General features: G+C 34.8%; 1 protein-coding gene across 9 annotated transcripts in view; it reads right to left on the bottom strand.

Moving 5' to 3' along the window:
* Positions 1-1,708: 1,708 nt before the first annotated feature.
* Positions 1,709-25,282, bottom strand: part of KIF21A (kinesin family member 21A) — a 160,858-nt gene continuing 137,284 nt past the window's right edge. For 5 of the 9 annotated variants that reach the window (XM_043967831.1, XM_043967835.1, XM_043967833.1 and 2 more), the window contains 7 exons: positions 20,188-20,324; positions 17,491-17,671; positions 16,261-16,425; positions 13,553-13,670; positions 9,687-9,857; positions 6,365-6,564; positions 1,709-2,863 (listed from right to left, as the gene is read on the bottom strand). In XM_043967831.1, the coding sequence (XP_043823766.1) occupies positions 2,770-2,863; positions 6,365-6,564; positions 9,687-9,857; positions 13,553-13,670; positions 16,261-16,425; positions 17,491-17,671; positions 20,188-20,324 (1,066 nt within the window). In that variant the 3' untranslated portion in view covers positions 1,709-2,769. Of the gene's footprint in view, positions 2,864-6,364; positions 6,565-9,686; positions 9,858-13,552; positions 13,671-16,260; positions 16,426-17,490; positions 17,672-20,187; positions 20,325-24,818; positions 24,858-25,282 lie in introns of all 9 variants that reach the window. The other 4 variants (XM_043967828.1, XM_043967829.1, XM_043967830.1 and 1 more) reach the window with 1 other exon arrangement.

Genomic DNA, 25,282 nt, shown 5'->3' with positions numbered 1-25,282 from the left:
CAATGAAAATAAGCTAATTTTTATCTGGAAACAAAATCCTTTGCCATTTTTATAAAAGTTATTATAAAAGTACAAATGGAAAATAACAGCAGATAACTTCTGAGGGTAGGCGTTTGCCAAGGAGAGATAAGGTGAAGAAATGGGAGCAAGAGGAGAGGGGATAAATTTACCAGGCCTCAGTAGCAACAATTAAGAGAAACTTCAAAATCTTGTTAAAGCAGGTCAGTAACCCAGACAAGTTTCCAACTGTTCATAATTATATTCAATGTGGGATAGCAGAGCCCTTCACTTATAATTAACTGGTAACTAGTAACTGGAGCACATCCACATTCCTTCTCCTCTCCCACCTTGGTACTCAAAAAATTCCTAAATTTACCCCATTCTGAATAGCTTCATGATCCTTAAGTCCCTTCTTCCAGGTGGGGAAAAGTAGAGTACCCATTTATCTCCTTGCTGATAAGGTCTACAAATGGTCACAAGATTTCTAACAAGTATTTCCTTCCATATAGAAAGTATATAGAAAGAATGAATAAATGAAAAGGCATTTATTGAGTATTTACTATATTCCAGGCATTGAGCTAAGTGCCTAGGGACACAAATACAAATACAAAGATAGTCCCTACTTCAAGGAGCATCTATCAGGGAAACCAAAATATAGTAGTGGCAGTAGTGGTGGTAATGGCAAGGGATGGGTTTTTTTGGACTATGAAGTCACAGGGATGGTGGGTCATAAATCAACTAACATGATCTTTCTAGTGTGTGAATTAAGGCACACTGCCTCAATTCTGGAGCTTGGCTCAGTTTCCTTTTTAGCCAACTATAGGTCTAGTCCAATTTCTTTCTTTTTAAAAAAAAATAAAATTTTTTTTTCCCAATTTCTTTCTTGTGAGAAAGCTTCATTCTGTTATGGGAGGTGGGTGGGAATTGTGTGAAAAGTTTATTTCATTGTTTGAACCTAGCCCTCTGTGATTGGGAAATGGGACCAACCTCCAACTGTTGTTTAGCGAAACTCAGGACTTGGGTTATGCTGACCAGAAACCCAGTCAGATCTAAAGTGTGATGCAAGTTTTCTCACAATTATACATTTCAAGCAACCCATATGACTTCTCTGGAAAATGGCCCTGTACTGGCCAATCAGTTACTGTTTCCTTGTTCCTTTGAATGAATTTATACACTTAGAAGGGACTGGAACACCTCTTTTCTGATTTCAAGGAATTGCACATGCTCACTCTTCCCCTCCCCTAACTCTTGAAACTTACTCATCCCCTTCCTAACTCAGAAAGCCCCATATCTTCCCTCCAATTAGGAATCAGATTACCTAATCTTGTATTCTGGTTTATATCCTGTTGTTTGCTTTTAACACATAAAAATCTATCTCCCTGGGGTCCAGAGCTAAGCTAATGAGGCTTACTCCCAATTTGTTATGCAATTGGCATGCATTACTTGATATGCTTAAAACTTTATTTCCTCAGTTACTTCAGATTTAACTCATCACACCAGGAACAGTATTGTTTTGACTACTATTTTCAAAGCTAGAGGTGGAAGAAAGACAGGAAGAAAAAGTACAATGGAACAAATATGGCTGGAGAGCAGCACCTTGATAGGATTGGATCAGACTAGGGTGCCAGAATGAAGCTGGGGAGCAGTTTGGAGACAGGGACATAACATTAATATAGCCAAAGGAAAGCCTTAAATAAAAGACAAAAAAAAAAAATCACGTGGGTAGGTTTATTTAAGATCTGCCCAAGCTTTCATTTACAAGAATATTTTCAGCAAAACACATACAACAAAACACAGAAATAGCATTTTAAAATGTTGACACATAAAATTTTAAATTGACAGCATTTACAAAGTAATATACTAGGCCTTTGGATAAATTATACATCCTTTTTCATTATCCATTCTATAACAATTAAAAATCCATACAGGCACAATGGAAAGTAATCTTTCTTTACATTTCACCTATTTACAAAGCTTTTCCCACTGCAGATATGTTTCTTATTGTAACTGCCAAGGTTTAAAAATGCAATATATTTAAAATGTATTTAGCAGAATATATAAAAATTAGATAAAAAGGAAGAACATTTTGTTGTTAAATAAAATGAAATTAAAAGGAGATAATAGAAACACTTCATAGGAAAATAGATTAATATATTCTGTTAGAACATTGTGATGTTTCTCATCACAGAAGGCAGGAACAGCACTTAGAACAAAATGTAGCAATCTAATAGCATTTTAATCCTGAGCACAGAGGATAATACAGCCACACAACTTTGGTCAATAAAGGGAAAAGCTAACATAAACAGAAATTATTTTTTAGTCTTAGTTAATACATTAAGGTAAATTGCATTCCAAGAAACATTATAGATATCAGGGACTATAATTTCATTACCATTTCCAATCTCTTACAATATGAAAATCATGTTAATTGTATGCTTAAAACAGTTAATTAAATGTTTTGCACTGTATTCCAGTTTCAAATCCTATACCATAACTGTTATGAAAGCAAACACAAAGAATTTTTATAGAGGTATATTACCTCTATAAAAAAAAATACTATAGTGAGACTCAAGCATATGTCTGTGTTTTAGATTAAGCATAGGGTATGTGAAATTGTATGAAGTGGATACAATTTATATTGAGCAATTTAGTTAAGATGTGTTTCCAGTTTATTTCATTCAGCAATGCTTGCCTAGTATAGGGCAGAGTATAAAAGAGTACACAGAATTTAATCACAGTTTTCCATTTAATGACTATCTAAATTTGTGTTTAATTGATGGTAATATCTTCATTGGGGTCTCCTGTGTCAGAGATTTGACCATCTTGCAAACTGCGTGCCTTCCAAATCCTCACAGTATGATCACTGAGAAATAAAATATATAAAAATAAACATATGCATACAGTAAAGTCAGGTAAAGAAAAGATTCTTGTAAATTTTCATTAGCTATTGGTCTAAATCATCATTGTTCTACAACTATTTCTGAAATCTGTATTCCTTCAATACTTCAGAAATATATGATTTTATCTCCACAAGGAGTGCAATGGAAATCCTCCCACGTTAGTAACCAACCATCATGAGTTGTTGGGTGGCCAACCTTCTGGTGATTTATCTGTCATCTGATGACCAGCCCGCTTAAATGTGTCTTCATATATGTAAAGACAGAAATAATAACATCCGATAACAGAGATACAGTTTGTCACTAGTCATATGTTTAGGATTTGACATAACTGGCATGGTCCTGGAAACCTGAAGGTTAACTCCACAGCCATATTTCCCTAAGTGACCTGTTAGAACCAAAAAGACCAAAGTGAGGTCATAGCTTCACTTGTTGGGGGACACCAGAAATTTGGCATAAGGTTAATTCAAATCAATTTAGTCTTACAACAATATCATTATTGTGTTTAAAAATATGTATGTGTCTACTTTGTGCTAGGAATTGGGATAAAAAGACCAAAATGAAAGTGGTGAATAGAGAGGATAAAGTATCCAAAGAATAAGTATATTAACAATTAAGTAAAGATGAGTTTGTACTTGCATTAAATGGCACAACTACATGTGCCAACTAGGAGCCCATCGAGAAATGGCACTAAACATTAACATAAAACTTACCAAGGACATAAAAAAGAGATGCTATAAATATGAGCACCTAGGACAAGTTACTAAACAGATATAATCATTATCAGATTCCAATATGCCCCTTTTGTCTAATCTTATAATGACATTAAAAATTAATTGACAGGGGCAGCTAGGTGGCTCAGTGGATAGAGCACCGGCCCTGAAGTCAGGAGGACCTGAGTTCAAATCCGGCCTCAGACACTTAACACTTACTAGCTGTGTGACCCTAGGCAAGTCACTTAAACCCAAATGCCTCACCAAAAAACAAACAAAAAAATTAATTGACAGTCTTATCAGGTGGCTATAAGCCAATGCTAGTAGAACTATTAAAAATGTTGTTTCATAGAACTTATGAAGACATATTAGTGATTATCTAATCTGTTCCTTGTTTTTTGTTTGTTTTTTGTTTTTTTGTGGGGCAATGGGGGTTAAGTGACTTGCCCAGGGTCACACAGCTAGTTAAGTGTCAAGTGTCTGAGGCCAGATTTGAACCCAGGTACTCCTGAATCCAGGGCCGGTGCTTTATCCACTGCACCACCTAGCCACCCCCTGATCCTTTTTTAAATATAGAAAGCACAATGTAGTCAAATGATTTTCCTGTGGTCACAGATAAAGGAAAATATGGACTTCAGTCTTCCAGTATGAAGTTTAGTGCTCTCATTACTATAGCATACTGCCCAGTCTTATTTATAGCTCCTCTAATATAAAAACAAATGAGAATTTTGGTGTTTACCAGAATTGGTAGCCATGTCCAATTCCAGGGTTTGATTGAACCTCAGTGATCTGAAATAAGAATATCTGTTTCTAAGGCTGAGAATCTAATCATGGTAACTAAAACAATTTGAAACCCCACCTTGCCAGATCTAACAATTTTTTAGGTTTATTTTCGCTTTTATGCTTATCATTTCCTATCTTTCATGAGATTTTCATATCAAATAGATGCCAAATATCACAAAACAGGTTAAACTCAGTTCTGCACAAGTTCTTAACAATCTTAGAAACCAAAACCAAAAACAGAGTTCAGATGAAGACAATTGCAAACAAAATACCAACCAGACAGATAGATTGAAGTGAACCTACAAAAATGATAGGGGAAGGGGAAGGGAACATGAACGTTCTAAATAAGGTTAACAAAACTCAGCACTGTTAGCCAAGATGAGTAGTGCAAAGGAAGGAGACAGTCTGTCATGATATGATATAACAGGAATGATGAGAGTAAGTTAGTCATAGAAAAAGAATAAGTAGGATAAATTCTTTTTTTTTAAATTTAATTTAATTTAAAAAAAAATTTTTTTAATGGGGCAATGGGGTTAAGCGACTTGCCCAGGGTCACACAGCTAGTAAGTGTCAAGTGTCTGAAGCCGGATTTGAACTCAGGAACTCCTGAATCCAGGGCCGGTGCTTTATCCACTGCGCCACCTAGCTGCCCCAAGCCACCTAGCCGCCCCGGATAAATTCTTATATGTAGGAGTGTCCAAAAGAAAGAGAAAGGATATAAGTTATGGCTAAAATTATTTCTGAATTCAGCACTTCAGAAAATCATCATCACATTGTTACAATTAGGAAAGACTCCTGTATAAATATATTAGTGAATTCTCTGGTGTAGCATGGTGAATAAATGTTGAATAGGGCTGTCACATAATGTGGCAAGGTACTTGTAACAAATGTTCATGACAATTACTTCACCAGATTAATTTCATTTATTAATAATTGATAATAATTAGTCATTGAGAAGCAGAATGTTATGCTGAATAGAGAAGTGTCCTTAGAATCAAGACACATGACTGGAACCAATAATAATAATAATAATAATAACCATTAATAATAACACAATTAGGGGCAGCTAGGTGGTGCAGTGGATAAAGCACTGGCCCCTGGATTCAGGAGGACCTGAGTTCAAATCTGAGCTCACACACTTGACACATACTGGCTGTGTGACCCTGGGCAAGTCACTTAACCTTCATTGCCCTGCAAAAAACCCCAAAACAAAACATGATATAATAATAACACAATTATATAATTGAAGATAATACTCATTTCCAAATCACTTACTAAAAATCTTATCTTCTTTTATCCTATAAGGTAATAAGAACTACTACTATTTCAAATGTAGGGAAGCAGGCAAGAAAGCATTAAGTGACTTGTCTATGTACAAGGGACTAGTGACAAGTTATATAAAGAAGTGGTAGAGCCATGATCTTCTGTGAAAAAATGGCTTTAAAAATTAGTAATTTCTGAATAATTTTTAAATTACCAAGAAAAAATTAATGACTTAAAATTATTAATGAAAAGTACAAATGTTTAATAGAAAAATGATATCCACTATTTCGATTTAATGTGAGAAAGAATATGTATCTCCCCCCCCAAGCATAAATGAGATATCATAAAGAGGGGCAGCTAGGTGGCGCAGTGAATAAATCACCAGCCCTGGATTCAGGAAGACCTGAGTTCAAATCCAGCCTCAGACACTTGACACTTACTAGCTGTGTGACCCTGGGCAAATCACTTAACCCTCATTGCCCCGAAAAAAAAAGAAAAAAGAAAAAAAAAGAAAAGAGATATCATAAAGAAATCTTAACACAGAGATCAAAGTGATTATATAAGTTATAGGAAAAATGAATTTTCTAGGTTTGAGAGAAGACATCTTATAAAATAGGTTTGAGAGAAGACATATATATTATAAAATGTCTCTGAAAATTAGACACAATATAAAAAACACAAAGAAAACCATATAGAAAACAGACTTACTCAGCTGCAGTAAAAATCTGGGTAGTATTGACACAAATGGCATTTATAGGACTATCATGACCCTTCATCTCTCCAACTGGCACAAATGTATCCACATTCCAGAGTTTCAAAATGCCTCCTCTGCAACCACTGAGCAGGATGGGATGGCCTGGAACCATGCCTAAGGCACACACCCAATCCTTATGTGCATTTGGAACTTGCTGCAGGACAGAAAGAAGAGATCAGAATATAAATGGAGGACTTCCCAACCCTCCTCATATAAAAAAAAGGGTGAAAATAACTGAAACAACTAAACAGGAATAGCTTGAAACTTATCTAAACTTTCTGTAGAAACAATTCATGGTTTAAAGAATAAAAAGAAGAAATATATCTTTTGTAAATGTATTTTCCAAAGATGAAGGTGAACAATAAGCTTTGGTTTTTTTTGTTTGTTTGTTTTTTGGTGCTCTATCCACTGCACCACCTAGCTGCCTGAAAAGCTTTGTTCATAAATATAGGATCATTATTATAATGACATCACATATTCGACGACTTCAGAGGCCATTTTACTGGTGAAGAAACTGAGGTCCAGAGAAGTTAAGTGACTTGGCAGAGGTCACAGAGGTAGGTTCTCAATTCAGGTGCTCTGGCTTCAGAGATCTGACTTCCACTGTTCTTTAAAGTTGGAGAGCTAACCTAATGTGTGTGAGTATATATACATATGTGTATATATATAGACATATATACTGCATATCATGTAATATCAAGTTACTTCCAAGCAACCCCTTAAGACTCTTGAGTTATAGACCAGTTGCCATCAAGAGAATGTTTCTTCATTGGGAGTTACTATTAATATAAAATATGCAGACAAAAAATAAATCTTAAATGATCATGTTACATCATCTTCTCCCATCTTCTAGTTGTACAAATGATGTTTTTTAAGCATAGGATTTTCTATACAATGACATTCATTTTATTCAGCCCACTGTCTGAGCCTACCCACAAAGAGGTCTTTGGATTAACATTCTGTAGTTGCCCTCCTCTCCAAAGAAAAATTTGTCTGTGGAATGAGAACAGCTGTGTAAAACAAATCCAAATTGTCTGTGTCTGAAAATGTCATTTTCAAAACATCTAGTCCTAAACTTCATTTTACATATGAATAGGATGATTCTCAAGACAGGTGCAGGGTCTTATGAAAAGTAGCATAGGATTCTTTTCCCACTATAGCTACAACTAGCATATTTCCTCATGTTTTTGGCAATGCATTCGTCCATTCTTTAAGTGCTAGAACATCAAAGGTTCATTTACCTAGATAAACAAGAACCAATATAGTGTAGTGGAAATAGTGTTAGACTAGGTGTCAAAGAACCTTAGTCCAAATTCTGGCTCTGTGTATCATTTTTGGCAACTCTTTAAAAAAAAATTTCTCTGGATATCAATTTCCTCAACTGTAAAATGAGGGGACTAGAACAGATGATTTTGTAGATGACACAAAAATGGAAGGGAAAGCTACCGTTTTGTGTAACAAAATCATGATCCAAAAATATCTTGATGGGATAAAAAGTATGTGCTGAATGTTAAAAGGTAAGATTTAATGGAGATAAATGTTAAGTCCTATACTTGGGTTAAAAAAAATATCCAGGGGCAGCTAGATGGCGCAGTGGATAGAGCACCGGCCCTGGAGTCAGGAGTACCTGAGTTCAAATCCGGCCTGAGACATTTAACACTTACTAGCTGTGTGACCCTGGGCAAATCACTTAACCCCAATTGCCTCACTTTAAAAAAAAAAAAATATCCACTGGGGCAGCTAGATGGCACAGTGGTTAAAGCACCGGTCCTGGATTCAGGAGTACCTGAGTTCAAATCCGGCCTCAGACACTTGACACTTACTAGCTGTGTGACCGTGGGCAAGTCACTTAACCCCCATTGCCTAAACCCCCCCCCCAAATATCCACTGTACATAATGTATGCACACAGCAACTTGTGTGAAAAAGATCTGGGGGGGGGGGATCATTTATATAGTGCTCACTATGTGCCAAGCACTATGCAAAGTTCTTTACAATTATTATCTTATTTGATTCTCACAAAAAACCAGAGAGGTAGGTGTTATTACTATCCACATTTTAAAGATGAGGAAACTAAAGCAGAGGTTAAGTGACTTGCCCATTGAACTCAGATCTTGCTTAACTCCAGGTCTAGTGCTCCAGCCACTGAACCACTTAGATTACTAATTATTAATCTCAATACGAGTGAATATTTGACATGCTAGGTTGGTGATCTATTCTGCTTGGAAATTTTTGAGCTAGATGGGATAAAAGATGGAAAAAATAGGAAGCTTTGGGGTCTTTGGACCCATATCATTAAATTTATAAATGACTACATAAAGCACTTTTTATTGTCTGTGTGTGTGTATGTATAAACATATATAGAGAGAGTTACATAATAACTATAAGCTGCTCTCTCGCTTTCTCTATATATAGAGAGCACCTTATAGTTTTTATGTATATTTACATATTTTATATGTATATTTTATAATTCAGTTTATAATACATTTACATTATATTTTATAATTTATTTTATTATATATTTACATATGTTATTCTCATTTGTTCCTTATGAAAACAAAGAAGGTAGTGTAATTATTATTCCTATTTTGCAGTTGAAGAGGGCTGAGGATCAGAGATTAAGTAGTCTTGCCAGAATTTGGTGAGTCAGGATTCAAACCTAGGACTTTTAGCTCTAAGTCCAGTGCTCTTTTCACTATATTAGGAGTTTTTAACCTTTTTGTTCTGGATCTCTCTGGCAGTTTGATGAAACCTGTAGACCTATCCTTAGAAAAATATTTTTAAATACATGAATGTGAAGGAGACCAATTATACTGAAACACAGCTATCAAAATATCAAATTACTTATTAAATTAAAATGTTCAATTATTTCTAATATATTTAAAGGAAAAACCAGCCTAATGGGGGCAGGAGTTAGGAAATTGTTTCCACCACAGATTACGTTGTTATTGTCAAATTAATATACATAGTTCAATATGCCAGGTCACTCTAATTTTGTGAATTCCTTTAATTTCTTACAGATGTAAGATGTGGCCATTATTCTATACCTTAGACTGTTAAATTCATGTTTGTATGAAGGAAGGCAGAGCTTTGCAGCACTGCTATATAAAATTCACATTTTCTTCTAACTGGATATTTTGCCTAACTGGAATTAAAACCTTGTTATGGTAAGTCCTGATTAAGAAGATCCTTAAAAGACATTTAGGTAGAAATTGTGCATAGAAGTTGTAGGGAACAGGCAATATGCTTTACTGCAGCATTCAAAGATCTTGTATTACCTGAAGAAGGTCTTTTTGAGACAAATCCCATTTCTTTATTCCATTGTCTCTGGATCCACTGAAAAGATTGTCCCCTTGTATAGTAAGGGCTTCAATGCCATCATAATGAGGGGGTTCAAAATTGTGAGTAGGACTTACAGTTCCAAGAGCCCCTTCAGTTACATCAAACATCTAAAACAATAGAAAGAAAAGGGTGAAATATTTATAACGTTAAGAAACAACTGTTTTCTTTTGAACTAGAGGATTTCATTGATATAGGGGAATTTCCCCATGAGGGAACATCTGTTAGCTATTTGCTACGCTATTTTGTCTTAGCGAGGTTCCTGGGGGCAGTAAGAGGTTAAATGACTTTTCCAGAATCATATAGGTAATTTCTGTCAGCGGTGGTACTTAAACCCAGTTCTTCCAGGCTTGAAGGCCATCTTGACATTATGTTTCTACTCTAAAATAAAGATATTATCATAAAATCGTCAGCACAAAGGAACTAACATGGATAAACTTGAACTCCAGTTTTTAGGCAATCTTTTGGGGGGAATGTGTTCATTTTTTATTATGAATTTAAACGTTTCAAAATACAATGAACAAAAGTGCCAGCCCTGGATTCAGGAGGACCTGAGTTCAAATCTGGCCTCAGATACTTGACACATACTAGCTGTGTGACCCTGGGCAAGTCACTTAACCCTCATTGCCCTGCCCTCTCCCCCCAAAAATACAATGAATAAAAAGGAATTGAATATGCAACTGTGAATATCTATTACTAGCCTGTTTTTGTTTTTGTTTTTGGTGAGGCGACTTGCCCAGGGTCACACAGATAGTAAGTGTTAAGTGTTTGAGGCCATATTTGAACTGGTCCTCCTGACTCCAGGGTCAGTGCTCTATCCACTGCGCCACCTAGCTGCCCCTCAACTGTGAATATCTATTACTAATTTGCCTTTTTTTCTATTATTGCACTTTTTACTTTTTTATAATTCAAATTTAACATTGTGGTTTCAACCTGCCCTGGATGTCTGTGTTCCTGTCTAACTTCCTATTTTTTTTTCCTGTTTGCTGATGTTCTTTTCTTCCCCTTTTAAAAATCTTTTATTTTTCTTCCAACTCCCTCCTCTCCAAAGAAAAATTTGTCTGTAGAATGAGAACAGCTGTGTAAAACAAATACAAGTTGTCTGTGTCTGAAAATGTACTTTCCTTTTTATACGTCTTTATTTTATGCCTCTTGATTTCTCATGTCTTGGTGAGAATCATGTTTAATCATATTTTCTGGAGTCCTGATTAGTTGCTGCATTGATCATTCTTAACCCTGTCACAGTTGTATTTTTATACAGTGTTGTAGTTATCATAAAAATTATTCTGCTCACATTACTTAGCATCAGTCCAAATAAATACCTCCATATTTCTCTTATTTTTCTCTTTTGTTGTTCCTTATGGCATCCATAAAATCAAATACTTTGTAATTTTTCTCAGCTATTTTTCAACTGATGAATGCTCATTTTGTTCTACTTCTTTGCTAAAATCAAGTGTTGTTATAAATAATTTTGTACATAATGCTTAGTAGTGGTATCAAGAGGTCAAAGAGAATACATTTTAGTGGCTCTTTGTCACTAAATTATTTCTGTTTTTGTTTTTTTGCAGGGCAATGAGGGTTAAGTGACTTGCCCAGGGTCACACAGCTAGTGTCAAGTGTCTGAGGTCGGATTTGAACTCAGGTCCTCCTGCATCCAGGGCTGGTGCTTTATCCACTGCACCACTTAGTTGCCCCCACTAAATTGTTTCTCAGAATTATCGGACAATTTCACAGCTACTTGAGTACATCTGTCCTCCCAAAGTTCTTCCAACAACTGTCATTTTCCATTTTTTAATAATTTTCAATAGTCTGATGAGGTAATAAATGAGGGTTATTTTAATTTATATTTCTTTTATTATTATTCATTTGGAACATTTTTTTCCTGTGGTTGGTAATAGTTTTCCTTTCTTCTTGTTTGTATCCTTTGATCATAACTCTTGTTCTTTTCTGCTTCGTTTCTATGGGAAAGGTTATAGAAAGGGTAGGAGAAGTTAAAAAAAATTGAGCTGAATATAGAAAAGAAAACCGTCTAGGTGAGTTAAAGAGGATTGGACTAGTGAAACTGAATTTGGGAAGGAGAAATTTGGCAAAATTGGGAACTGAAGAAAATTTAAAGGAGAATAATTTCCAGATCAAGATACTGGTCCAGATTTGATTTATGGGTTAAAAGAGAAGCAGGATCAAGGACAATTAAGGAGGATCAAGGAAGATTAGTGAGTAGAACATGAAGAAATACTCTCAAGAAAAGAGAAGGTTGATGAAGAAATAAGTGAAACAATCAGAGGGTTAAGTAAAGTGATCTAGTGGATTGTCCACCAGTCATTAAGCATTTATTAGGCACCTACTACTTGTTAAGTTCTGTGCTAAGTGCTAGGAATTGGTAGATGGAACAGAAGGGTGCAACAGGAATTTAGTACAAGGCTGAAGAAGAGGTGACTATAACCACAGTTGTGGTGTTTTTGAGATAAGGAAAATGATTTGAGTGGAGTTGTCAAGTTATTAAATTGTTGATAATTAGCTGTAAAAGTTTTAACTAGGTGCTTAGGGTTGAGGTATAAACACCACAAATAGTTTAAAGAATTAAGGCTGAAAACATCATCAATAAAGAAGAACAGAGGAAACTGTGCAGTCACATGCACTTGAATGTGTATTTGGTATTTCTACCTCAGCCTAGTGACTATTATCTGTGTTCCACATTGTAGGGTGATCTCCATCCTTGAGAAGGTGAAAGGCTATAAGGAAAAAATGAATGTTGATTCATGGGAAAATTTGGAATAGATCATTAAAGTGATAGATAACAGACATCATGCCCTACTAACCACACTTCCTTTTTGGTCAGTATTATTAAACAAATTGATGAGGGCAATATTGTAGATACAGACTACCTCAATTTTAGCAAAGCTTTGGATAAAATATATTACTTGATTCTTGTGAAAAATATGAAGATATGGATAAGATGATAATACAATCAGATAGATTTAGAACTGGTTGGTTGTTCAGCCTCAAAGAGTAGGTGTTAATGGTTATATGTCAATGTCCATTTCAATGTTAAGATTATTTTTTAGGAGGATCAGCAACATTTCCAGTGTCATAGGAATAAGAATCTGTAGCTTCATTATAAAAGGTTTTAAAGAACTTTTAGAAAACAGGAAATGGGAAAGAGGCATAGGGGATCCCCTTGCTTAATAAATGTTTGTTGAATTAAAAGAGAAGAATCCTCTATCAGCATGTACACTTGTTCTCATGCCATGAAATTTTAACTTGATACTACAGTGCTAGTAAGTCAAAAGACAAATATAGGATTGAAAACTAGAAAGATCAAAGAATCATGGTAGGGACTTTGGTTGTCAGCTAGTCCACTCTTCTTCACTGTATAGATGAGGAAACTAAGGTCCAGAGAAATTGTGACTTGTTCAGGAAGCAAAGGTGGAATTTGAAACTCAGTCTTCTGACTGAGGCAGTGCTGTTTTCACTACTGTTCTGTCTAAGAACAATATTTGATGAAAGAATTAATGAATGAAACAAACAGGAACCCCACACCTGGAACTAGGAAGTGCAGTGCTGAATTGAACTGCATGCTTTATCATCCATTATTTAATTTAAAAAGGCACAGTCAATAAAATGGGAAAAGATTGGTTGTAAGGCAAGAGCCTTGCAAACCTTTAAAGATTATAGAAATTCAAGTTATTATCATCTAAAATCCTGGTGGGCTTTGCTCAGTTTCAGAGATCTGAAGAGTTCCCATTGACTTTCAGGACTTATCAACACTAAAAAGTTATGCCACTATATGAATATATGTACATACCTTAATGTAGTGATCTTTGGAACCAGTGATGATCAAATCTTGCCCATTAGAAATCTGATCTACAGTAAGGCACATAACAGGGCCCAGATGACCAGTTAACTTTCCTGTTGACTGAAACCTTAAGAAAAAGAGAGAAAGAAAGAAAGGTAATTTGAGTATATCCCAGAATCTCAAAGTTAGGAAGAACTTCAGAGATTATCTTGTCCAGTTAAATAAAAACTTCTACAACATATCTGATAAGTGGACAAGACAATTCTCAGCATAAAAAAAAAATCTAAAAGTGCTAAGATAGTAAATTTCATTGATTTTTTCCCCCTAAATCAAAAAGGCAGACCTTTCTAATAAGTCTTGCTTCTGATTCTTTCACTCTATATACTTGAAGGCAGAAAAAAATGGTTATTATATTTAAAGGGGGAGATAGGAAGTAAACTTGGGAAATGAAGTCCAAAGCTGACTAATTCCAATAGTAATTTATAATTCCAATTTTACTGGAAATTTATTGGAAAGAACAGAGGAATTGGGTTCAAATCCTGGCTTTTGCCAATTCCTAATAAGGACAAGTAATTTAAAACTCCTAGCCTCAGTTTTTTCACCTGTAAAATAAGGGGGCTGTACTAGATGATCTTTTAACTCTATTACTAACTCTCTTAATTCTATTACTAAATCCTATTGTCCTATAATCTAGGTATTAGTAAAAATAAATAAACTAAAACAACATAAGCATCTGATTCTAAATCTAACAAAGTAACTCTATAGCTTTAACCATAATCCAAATGCCCTACCTTACTGAAATGCTGAGTTCTTAAAACATGATGGAAATTTTCTGGTATATATAGCTAATAATAATCTGTATTTTAGACTTTGAAGTAACTATAACATGTGAGTAGTGACTCAGTATCATTATGGGAAAATCTCTGTCATTCTAGGTCAGATGTAGCAAATATGAATGTGTAAGACACAGCTACCCTGGATGAATACTATGAAGAGGTTGAAAAGGTATGAAAATAATTATAATGGATAATATATTAAAATATAACTAGTCTGAAAACATCAGAACTGGGTTCTTGTCTTAACTCTGCCAGTAATTAGCTGTATGACCTTGGACAATACAGCTTCACCTTTTTTTTCATCTGTAAAACGAGAGGGTGGACTAAGGACTTCAGTGATTCCTAAGTCTTCTCTATTTCTAATCATTTATAAGTAATCACAGACACCTAACTTTTTTGAAGGTCCTAAAGTTGAATGTCTTTAGGTCCAAAAATACTAAAACAGTTTTTCTTTCTATATAAGGGGTTACAAAGATGCCTTAAGCTTAAGGATGCCAGAATTTCCTCACTACTTGTCTCTCAAAATTTTGACAAGATGAGTCCAGAAAAGTCTATTTTTGAGCATAAGATAAAATTACACAGAGCATTTAAAAGGTGATTGATTGATCACGTTGGCAAGCTTTTCTGTCTTATGTACAATTTTATCAAACAGAATGCTCCACTTTAAAACAAAACTCTTAGGTGCTCTTCCTGATCTACTCCATTTCCCAGACTTTTAGAGAAAGTTTATGTTTCATATAGTGTTTGGTGGCATGATTAAGGGTTAATTGTTTAACCCTAATTTGTTTAAGATTGAGAAGTATGCACATTATTACTCTAACTTTACCTCTAATTAAACAGTAATATCACACTACCATGAATATTGTTATCTTTTTACATAAAAATCCAAGTGTCCACTCTCAAGAATGAGATCCTGGAGACACAAGAGAAATAAGTCTTATGAGGTGGAAAAGGGACAGTTGCATAAACAAACTGGGATACAGGAGCCTTACTGACCCACTTGGATTTTTAACAAATATCCTATGTGCAATAGGATAGAGGCAAAATCAAGTAACAAGGTGAATATATAATTATGAAATGGACTTAAAAGATGATCAAGAGGGCAGGAGCAGGTGCTAATAGCTATAATGAGAACATCAAACTCTGTACCATTTGGAGGCTACCTATTACAATAAACTCTGGGACAGTATTTCTGAATTACCTGTAAAACTAAAGGTGTTAGAAAGAATAAGGGGCAGCTAGGTGGCACAGTGGATAAAGCACCAGCCCTGGATTCAGGAGGACCTGAGTTCAAATCTGACCTCAGATACTTGACATTTACTAGCTGTGTGACCCTGGGCAAGTCACTTAACCCCAACCCCAACCCCAACTGCCTCAACCAAAAAAAAAAAAAAAGATGGAAAGAATGGGAAAAGAAAACCATTTGTGACAACATAATGAGAGTCTGGGGAGTTTGGGCTTCCACTGTAATATTTATTTGTGGTCCCCTCTGTTGCATATGTCCCTGAGAAAGTCTGGTGCATCTACTATATGCTATAAAATGGCTAGGTCATGAAAAGGATTCTACCACAAAACAAATGACAGCTAAATCCTTGACAATGCCATCTCAATTATCCTGTATCTCTTAAATGGGCCTTTGTCAGTGGATCTGAGACCCTAAAAGTTAGCACTTGCAAGACACCTAGCAGCATTTGGAATCAAAAGATCTTGGTTAGAATCTGAGCCCAGCTGCTTCCTAGCTGTGTGATCTTGCACTTTCTGAACCTCAGTTTCTTCATCTGTGGCAGGGTGTTACAAGTACACAAGGTTGTTGTGAGAAGCAAATGTTGTACTATACAACTTTTAAGGACAAAACATTATCATTTTTATTTAATTACATACCTCTTCAGGTCCCACATTCTCACTGCATTTCCAGAAGCTGCATAAAGAAAAGTGCCACTTGGGTTGAGTGCAATTTGATTGATCTGATTCTCTCCAGAAGGAATAGTAACTGTACGGTTAGCACTTGTAGAGCAGGCATCACCGGGCATAACTTGACCTGAAGACCTTAACACAGACGAAGAAAATTATACTTCTTTATATGACTTTGTTGTAGGACTTCTGAAATTCAGTAGAAACAGTAGACTTACTCATTCTTTTAAAATTTTTGTTTTAAATTTGTATTATTTTAAGATAATGCTAAGAGTCATAAATCAAGCAACTCTGATTTAGCAAACATTAAACATTTAACAAACATTAAAAAAAATAGCCTTGGTAGATTTATAATCTCTTTTTTTTTTTTGGCAGGGCAATGGGGGTTAAGTGACTTGCCCAGGGTCACACAGCTAGTAATTGTCAAGTGTCTGAGGCCGGATTTGAACTCAAGTACTCCTGAATCCAGGGCCGGTGCTTATCCACTGTGCCACCTAGCCGCCCCCGATTTATAATCTCTTAGAAGGCCAGATTGTATGATACTTGCAGGGGAAATAGTATATCTTAGAAAATGCGGTGGGAGATCTTGCATAATTTGTTTATTGCTGAACTGACCCATTCTTCTTGAATAAAGTCCTTGTTTTCATGGAACTTATTAGACTAATATAGGAAGAATTAGTGATTTCATCAGCATAGGGGATTCTCACAGTAGGAACTCATTCTGCCATCTTAGATGGAAATCTATCTATGACCAGGTAGGTAAATTCTAGGAAGTTGTTTGAGTGGGGCACATTGAGTTTAAGTGATTTGCCCAGGGTCAAAGAGCTAGTCAGAGGCAGGATATGAGCCCAGAACTTCTTGATTTTGAGCTGAGTACTCTGTTCACTATGATGTATTACCTTTATTTTGCTTCTATCAAAGTAGGTTCTTAAAAAAACAATGCCCTCACAAATTTATATTTATATTTATTTATTCAATATATTTATAGTAAGATTTATAATGCTTTGGGCTATGCTGCTTTCGCCACTGAATAGATTTAATCAATGACTAATATTCTGAAAATACTGTTATTGTTTCTTAACTTTACTTTGGTGTATTATGACAACAAGAAAACCTGATATTTGCACATAGTTTTTGTTCTAAATTACTAAAAGAATATAGATGTTAGAAAAAAAAATTGTATTGCCTTCTTTTACTTACGTCAATGTTCGAATACACTTTGCTGAATCTCTAATGTCCCAAACTTTAATGTAAGATGTTGAAATAGTGAAGACCAAACTGGTGTAATTACAATATTTCACAGACACAACATTATTAGGATGACCACCCAGTGACATTATCTCTTGCCCAGTTACTAGATTCCATACTTTACAGGTACGATCTTAAAAAAAAAAAGTAAGAAAAGGCACATAATAAAATACATAAACATATTTAGGTCTGAAGGTATTTTAAGTGACACAAAGAAATAAATAAGTATTTAACTTTAAATAATATACCATCTAGGAGCAAAGGTACACGCCTAGGAGGGGTGATATCAAGCCATCTATCAACCTTATCATATGTGTTAATGGGGATGATAAGGTTGATAGATGGCCTGAAATCAGAAAATTTGATCTGTCTTGTGCTAAGCAAATCAAGTGTACACACTAAGTGGCTCCCATATGGTGAGCCCCTTAGAGTGGGGGGTATGCTAATTTGTTAAAGGAGAGGTAAACCAGAACAGATCAGAAATGGAGTGGGTCAAAACTCCATTTCTTATCAGTCCACGAGTGGCCGTTGCATTTCCAGCCTTTCTTATTATGACAACAGAGAATTCATTCCTTTACAACCTTCACTACTGTCAAATAATAACCTCAATTCTCCAGCCAAAATCTGAGATCAGGACTACATCAACCTGGTGAGTGGAAAGTAATTTTTAATCTATAAAGATGATGGCAAAGGTAATGACAAGATCCTGAAGATGTGTATCAAACTACATTATCCAGTACTCTCAAAGCAAACCAATAATGCCTAAGCAAATATTATAAAACTTTTGAAAATTACTCTCAGAGTTGTACCAATTGTACTATTATTGTGCTCAGAGACAATAATTGTTTCCATTTATTTGAAAGTGACTGATCTCAGCTCCAGGAGAAAATACAGGGTTAGGGGAGGGAATCATTTGGGCTCAAGAAAATGTATAAAAATAAATTGGACAGAATATTTTATATAATATTCTCCATAATGTGCATTTGGTTATTGCCATAACTTCAGTGTACAATAATAAATTCTAAAGTTGTTGTCTCCTAAAATCCTACTAAATAATTGCATTTCGAGTACTTGATGTAAGGCTTTCTTTTGTCAGGATTTTTCTTTACTTTTTTCCTAAACTCACAAGGTGGATGAAAGCCCCTAAGAACCCCTTAATTGCCTTCTAGCTTAATCTGGATAACCAGTAACTTGTTGATGTCAATCTCAATCAGGAAAACACATTTGTTTCAATTACATTTTTTTGAAGTTGCTTATAGGATCACAGATTTATGTGGTACTGGATGTCACTGAATCTACTCCCTCATTTTATATGTGAGAAAACTGAGGCCTAGACAACTTATGCAAGGCCACACAGCTAATAATTGACAAAGCCAGATTGAATTTAGGTCTTAAGATTCTAAATCTTGTGTTCTTTCCATTACAACACACTGCCTTCATGATTATGCTAGCAAACTAAGTCATATCTGCATTACTCTAATGTAACTTTAACTTCTTCTTTTTTTTTTTTTAGTGAGGCAATTAGGGGTTAAGTGACTTGCCCAGGGTCACACAGCTAGGAAGTGTTAAGTGTCTGAGGCCGGATTTGAACTCAGGTACTCCTGATTCCAGGGCTGGTGCTCTATCCACTGCACCACCTAGCTGCCCCCATGACCTTAACTTCTGACTACTAACTTACATTTAGGAAAGAAAGAGTCCATGATTTCTGGCTTTGACCAGTGGTTGTCCTCCTGGATTTGCTACAACCTTATGTGTCCTCATGATCTAATATTTCTATCCTCATGCACCAGTTCCAGTGGTAGCCCTGATGTAATATTGAAAGTTTGAGGTTATCTGTCTGAGTATATAAAACTTCAATAAGACTCTTCTGGACAAAGGGATTTTAAATTTCTCAGACCAGTTTATTTGGGTAGTATAGAGTAGAAACAAATTTCATTCATTTGAAATTATGCCTGCATTAGAGTTCTCTCTTATTTCGTCTACAACTGGATATTAGACATTGGAGCCTATCCCATTGTGTGGAAATGACCCTGGGCCCAGTGGACTCCAATGCTAATGGAACAAATGTCTTGGGAGGTCCTATAAAACTGGAACAATTCTAAATATGGGCTCAATGATAGACCACATATCACCCAAGGACCAGCCTAGTTAAGTTTCAAGAGATTTATTACCACAGGACTAAGTATAATGTGATGAGCATTTATGTTGACAGTAACTCATGATTACTATCTACTAAAGTACAATGCAGTTGTACAATACCAATAAAATAAGGGATGTTTGGGGTAAGTATAAAATTATTATTATTTCCTATGAACTATTATTAATTCCTATTATTAAGATCAGGAAGCTGTTCTGAAACTTTAATAACTTACTGATGGCTCAATTCTTGGCTTTTCAGTGTATCATTCATATAATGGGAATTTGTCTCTTACTGTGTGTGTGTGTGTGTGTGTGTAATATATATATATATATATATATAGAGAGAGAGAGAGAGAGAGAGAGAGAGAGAGAGAGAGAGATGATAAGAAACAGATACACACACACAAATTTGAAGTTTGAGTTAGATGATCTCTAAGTTTCTTCCCATGTCTAAGATTCTATGAACCTAGGATTTCATTAAGTTTATGTTAATATTTTAACTGTACTCACCTTTTGATCCAGTGAATAGAAGATCATCAGTGGAATCTATACATAGTACAGCTTTTGTATGCCCTTCAGCAATGTGAATGCACTGAAGTGGAGAAGATTTGATACTCTTTGAAGCAGGAAATGGGTTGATTATTCCCCTGAGGGGAAAAGAGGGATATAGTTGTAAATAACTATTACATGGTGTTGTATCCTAATTCATTTTTTAATCTTTGACTTTCAGAAGTCTTAAGTAAAAATATCAATGCTACATTCCTATTTCTATTATTTGAATGAAATGGCACAGTGACCACACAACATAGAAATAGGGAAATATAAAACTCTGGAAATCTAATAGGAATATAACTGTGCTATAAAACATATTACAAATCAGATTTTTAAAAAGCATGTGAACCATTATAGGGAAGATCTACATTAGGCAGAATTTATATATTTAAAAAAAAATGTGGGGTAATACAAACTCAATATTGGTCAACAACATGATGATACTGCCAAAAAAAAGCTAAAATAATATTAACTTACATTAATAGAAGTAGGATATAGGATCATAAACATAATAATTTCACTATACTCTACCTTGTTCACATCAAATTTGAAGTATCATAATCAGTTCTGGGTGTTACATCTAAGATGAATGTTGACAAAGAACATCTCTATAGGTGAGGAACCAGAAGGGAAAAGTCTGGAAGCCGTAATATTTGAGAAAGGAACTAGGGATATTTATCTTGGAGGAGAGAAGATTTAGGAAAGATGTGGTAGATGTTTTCAAATACATTGAAGGGATGTCATATCAATCAGGAACTGAACTGTTCTAACTTAAAACAGCAGAAACTAAATCCAGGAGATGGAAGTTATAGGTAGATATTGTTTGATAAGAGAATGTCTTTGAAGAAATGGGCTTCTCTTTATTAGAAGTATCTAAATAAAGGCTACATGACTTCCTTGACAGGGAGGATATAATAAAGGAGATGCCTTCAATAATTCGAAGGTTTCAACCTTACAGCTAGAAAAATCATCTAGATCAGAGGACCTTAACGTTTTTTATGCCATGGATCCCTTTGGCAGTCTACAGAAGCCCAAGGTCCTCTTCTCAGAATAATGTTTTCAAATACATAAAAGTAAAATACATAGGATTGCAAAGGAAACTCATTATATTGAAATATAATTATCAGAGTATAAAAAATTTATGAAACTGAGGTTATGAAACCCTGATCTACACTAACCCTCTCTTTATCTTACAGACAGAGGAACTGCAGCCCAGAGAGGTAAAGTGACTTGCCCAAGATCAAAAAAGTAATAAATAATAGAGAAATCTTGAACCCAGGACCTTTAACTCCAAAACCAGAACTTTCCCCACTATATCACGTTGCCTTTCAAGAAGATTATAATACTGTAAATATGCCTTCTACATTTAAGTCCCTATGATTCTAAATTCTTAGTATAGTCCCTATAACAAAAAATATTATTCAAAGTATAACATTTATTTGAATGCTTTGAGGACCAAGAAAAGTACAAAGTAAGGACTGGATGAGGTAACCTGAGGCAAAAGAAACAGATACCATAGTCATTTAGTTTAGGAGGGAGAAAAAGGAAAGGGGAACATATAATTCAAGGATGAATAGAAAGCTCATGAAAAAATCTTGCAATGAATATTTCTTCTTTAATATTGACAAATTAGGCTTGTATTAAATCTATAAACTAAAATATGTGTTGGGAGAAAATAGGTGATAAGAATAGTGGTTTTAACACATATATTAATGTCTATAATGCAAAATAATACATGTGAGGAAAGTGTTACTAGGAAGGAAAGGAAAAGTCATTAATCACAAGAAGAGAGGGCATTTAGGGTAACCTTCAAAGGATGACTAGAGATTTAGCAGCCAAAGAGGAGTAGGGCTAACAATTTAGTTATAAAGAACAGAGTAAAGGCATTGAGGTATATTTTCTCAGGGGGAATTATGATCAGTTTGGCTAAAGAATAAGAAGAACTGGAAGAGATATGGCTATGGTAGGGAGTAGCAGATTGTGGAAGAACTCTGAATGCCTAACAAAGGAGTGTGAATAGTTCTCAGGAGACAAAGTGGAACCATTGATGATTTTAGAGGAGAAAAATGACAGAGCCAGATCTATGGATGCATGAATGAATATGAATGTACATATAAAAATATGAACATTATTATGTAAAAACACATGCTAAATGTTAGGTTCCTGCCCACATTCTAATGGGTGAGACAACAAATATAGTAGATTTCAGCTATAAGTAATTGGTCCTTATGGTCTAGCATGAAGTTGTTATTAACATAAAGGCTAGATTATAGGGAGAGAGTAGAGATGGGAAGAACTGTCAGGAATATATTACAACAGGTAGCTGAATGAAGTCCTAGAGAAAGGGTAGTGGCAGTGGAAACTGAAGAGGGAATGGACTTAGAAAGATGTTGGCATATTGCTATCTACTGTTAATATCTGCTATATTATTACTACTACTAATACAGGTAGATGTAGCAGAATTAATGCTTTATTCATAAATAGTGGATAGTAAAATATCTCTGACTAGATTTAAATACTATTGTCTGGAGGAGGGGTTGTTTAATTTATTAACTTTGATTTTCCTCATGTATCAATTTGATATATTAGTATAAGTTCATTGATTTAAAGTTCTCACAAGTTTGGTCAGTTCATTTCAGGTTGTGTTCTTAAAATTCACATCTTTCTCTTTGGTCAGAAGCCAGTCAGTTAATGTTTGCTGAAAACTTAAAAAAACCCAAACAAACAAACAAACAAACAAAAAAACCTGGTACATCCTCAAAAAATAAAAATCTAAGTCTTTTCTATGCTACAGATTCTTAGTAGTCATACTCAGGTTGGGCTTAATATATTTATATACCAAACTCTGTGTGTGTGTGTGTGTGTGTGTGTGTATGTATGTGTGTTATTTTGATCATTCATATCATTCAAGAGGTGTCACATTTCTTCATCAAGTAAAATGTAAGGTTTCAGCCACAAGAATTATAGAGCAGTTCATTCTTTGGTTAATGCTCAGTGTGATAAATAGTTAAGAGTTAAACAGAACATAATTCATCTAATTATGCAATCTTCTATCTTAAGAGAAGCAAAACACTACAGTTGTTTTTACTTTCCTCCTTAGCTGTTTCCTAGGTGATGTGATTTCAAATGCTATTATTATAATATTTAATAATTTTAAATAACATTTCTCCAAATACTCGCCCTCTCTGATTTGACATACAACTTACTTTTCAGTAAACTGGATAGCTGAAAGAGGCCTGGAACTAATTTTTTCCCCATTCTTTTTTTTTTTTCTTTTTGGCGGGGCAATGGGGGTTAAGTGACTTGCCCAGGGTCACACAGCTAGTAAGTGTCAAGTGTCTGAGGCTGGATTTGAACTCAGGTACTCCTGAATCCAGGGCCAGCGCTTTAACCACTGCGCCATCTAGCTGCCCCCTTTCCCCCCCATTCTTAAGAATTTTAATACAATCATAAAAATAAGGAGAAAATTTTAAGTTGGATTTTGATTTTTCATTACAGAGAAATAGCCTTAATTTTTTAGTTTGAATGTCAATATAAATTAGGAATACATATAACATCCCATTTAAAATAATATTAATATGAAAAAGTCAAATTTTGAGTATTTTAAAGTAGTACAATAGAAATAGTTGTTATTTTTCAGCAAAAACTAAATTGAAAAAAAATTCTTAATTTTTCTCCAGGACATCCATAAAAGTGTTTAGCAATGAATGAGAACACTTCATCTCACCTTCATCCTGCCTACATTCTAGAAGACTGGCTGGTAATCAACAAAATTCTAAATAACAGGAAAAATAAAGAAACAAAAATAAACAAAGGGAAGGAGGAAGAGAGGGCAAAAAAAAAATGATGGAAAATTCCAAAAATCAAGTGTTATTTTTTAAATTTAAAAATCAATCATGGGGGCCAGCTAGGTGGTACAGTGTAAGATAAAGCACCGGCCCTGAATTCAGGAGGACCTGAGTTCAAATCCAGCCTCAGACACTTGACACTTACTAGTTGTGTGACCCTGGGCAAATCATTTAACCCCAATTGCCTCACCAAAAAAAAAAAAATCATGAATGTAATACCATATATTAAAATCTTATTTTCCTTTCTTTTAATTTTTTGGTTTGTTCTTTTTTTTCCTTTTCTTTGTCATTCATTTCATTCAAGAAACCTGTTGCTTCATAGGACTTCTTAAAAATTCTCAATTTAAATGAATATTTATAGCCATAAGTATCTCACCCAGAACCCCTCATTTCTATGAACTAATTATAGTTTAAAAATGGGCAATAATCCTTATTAGCATCTATGTATGTATAATTTTTAATTTTAAAAAATATTGTGCACACAGACAGCAAGCAAAGACTGTAAATTTTAGAAACCACCATAACAAAAAAGTTTACCCCTATTTCCCCCTAAAATGCATGCTTCCAAAAGGGTATATTTCTGGCAGGAAAAAGTAAAATTCAATGCAGGTATATGGTTTAGAAGAAAGAAGTACAAAAGAACATGCAAGAAAGTGAGATTTGCTTAGAAAATTCTCGAAAGACATTTTAGGAAATCAGTAAGAAAGAGATCAGAGTACAGGAAAGAAAGAGACAAAGTACCTGTGTACCTCCGACAGAGAGGAATCACTGTCATCAGACCTATAACGAACCGTGGTAATATCATGAGAAGAAAGAATACAGGTATCAGCATTGTAAAGTTTCTGAATGAACTGAACATTAATAGTACGGCTAACCCACAAATACTGCCAACATTTTGCTCATGGTGTTTTGCTTTTCCATTTGGGTAGATAGCAATAATTTTAATGGATAGTAGTCTAACTTTTACTCCTGGTTTTTTCTGTTATTCTAGGTGTTCCAAGTTATATCTTATTTAGTGGAAGAGTATTAAGGGCATAGAGAATGTGGGAAGGACAATAAGGGCATAAAATAAATTCCTTCAATTTAAAACAATTACTATTAATTTTCTTTAAAATGAAAAATTTTAAATCCATAAAAAGACAGCCTCTAACTTGGAAGTTAGGAATGAGTAAGGTGAACTTCAATTTCATCTTCAAAAGATGCAT

The sequence above is a fragment of the Dromiciops gliroides genome, chromosome 5, assembly GCF_019393635.1.
Source record: "Dromiciops gliroides isolate mDroGli1 chromosome 5, mDroGli1.pri, whole genome shotgun sequence".
NCBI classification, from domain to species: Eukaryota; Metazoa; Chordata; class Mammalia; order Microbiotheria; family Microbiotheriidae; genus Dromiciops; species Dromiciops gliroides.
The sequence above is the reverse complement of the archived record's forward strand: the minus strand, read 5'-3'. Positions and strand labels throughout refer to the sequence as shown.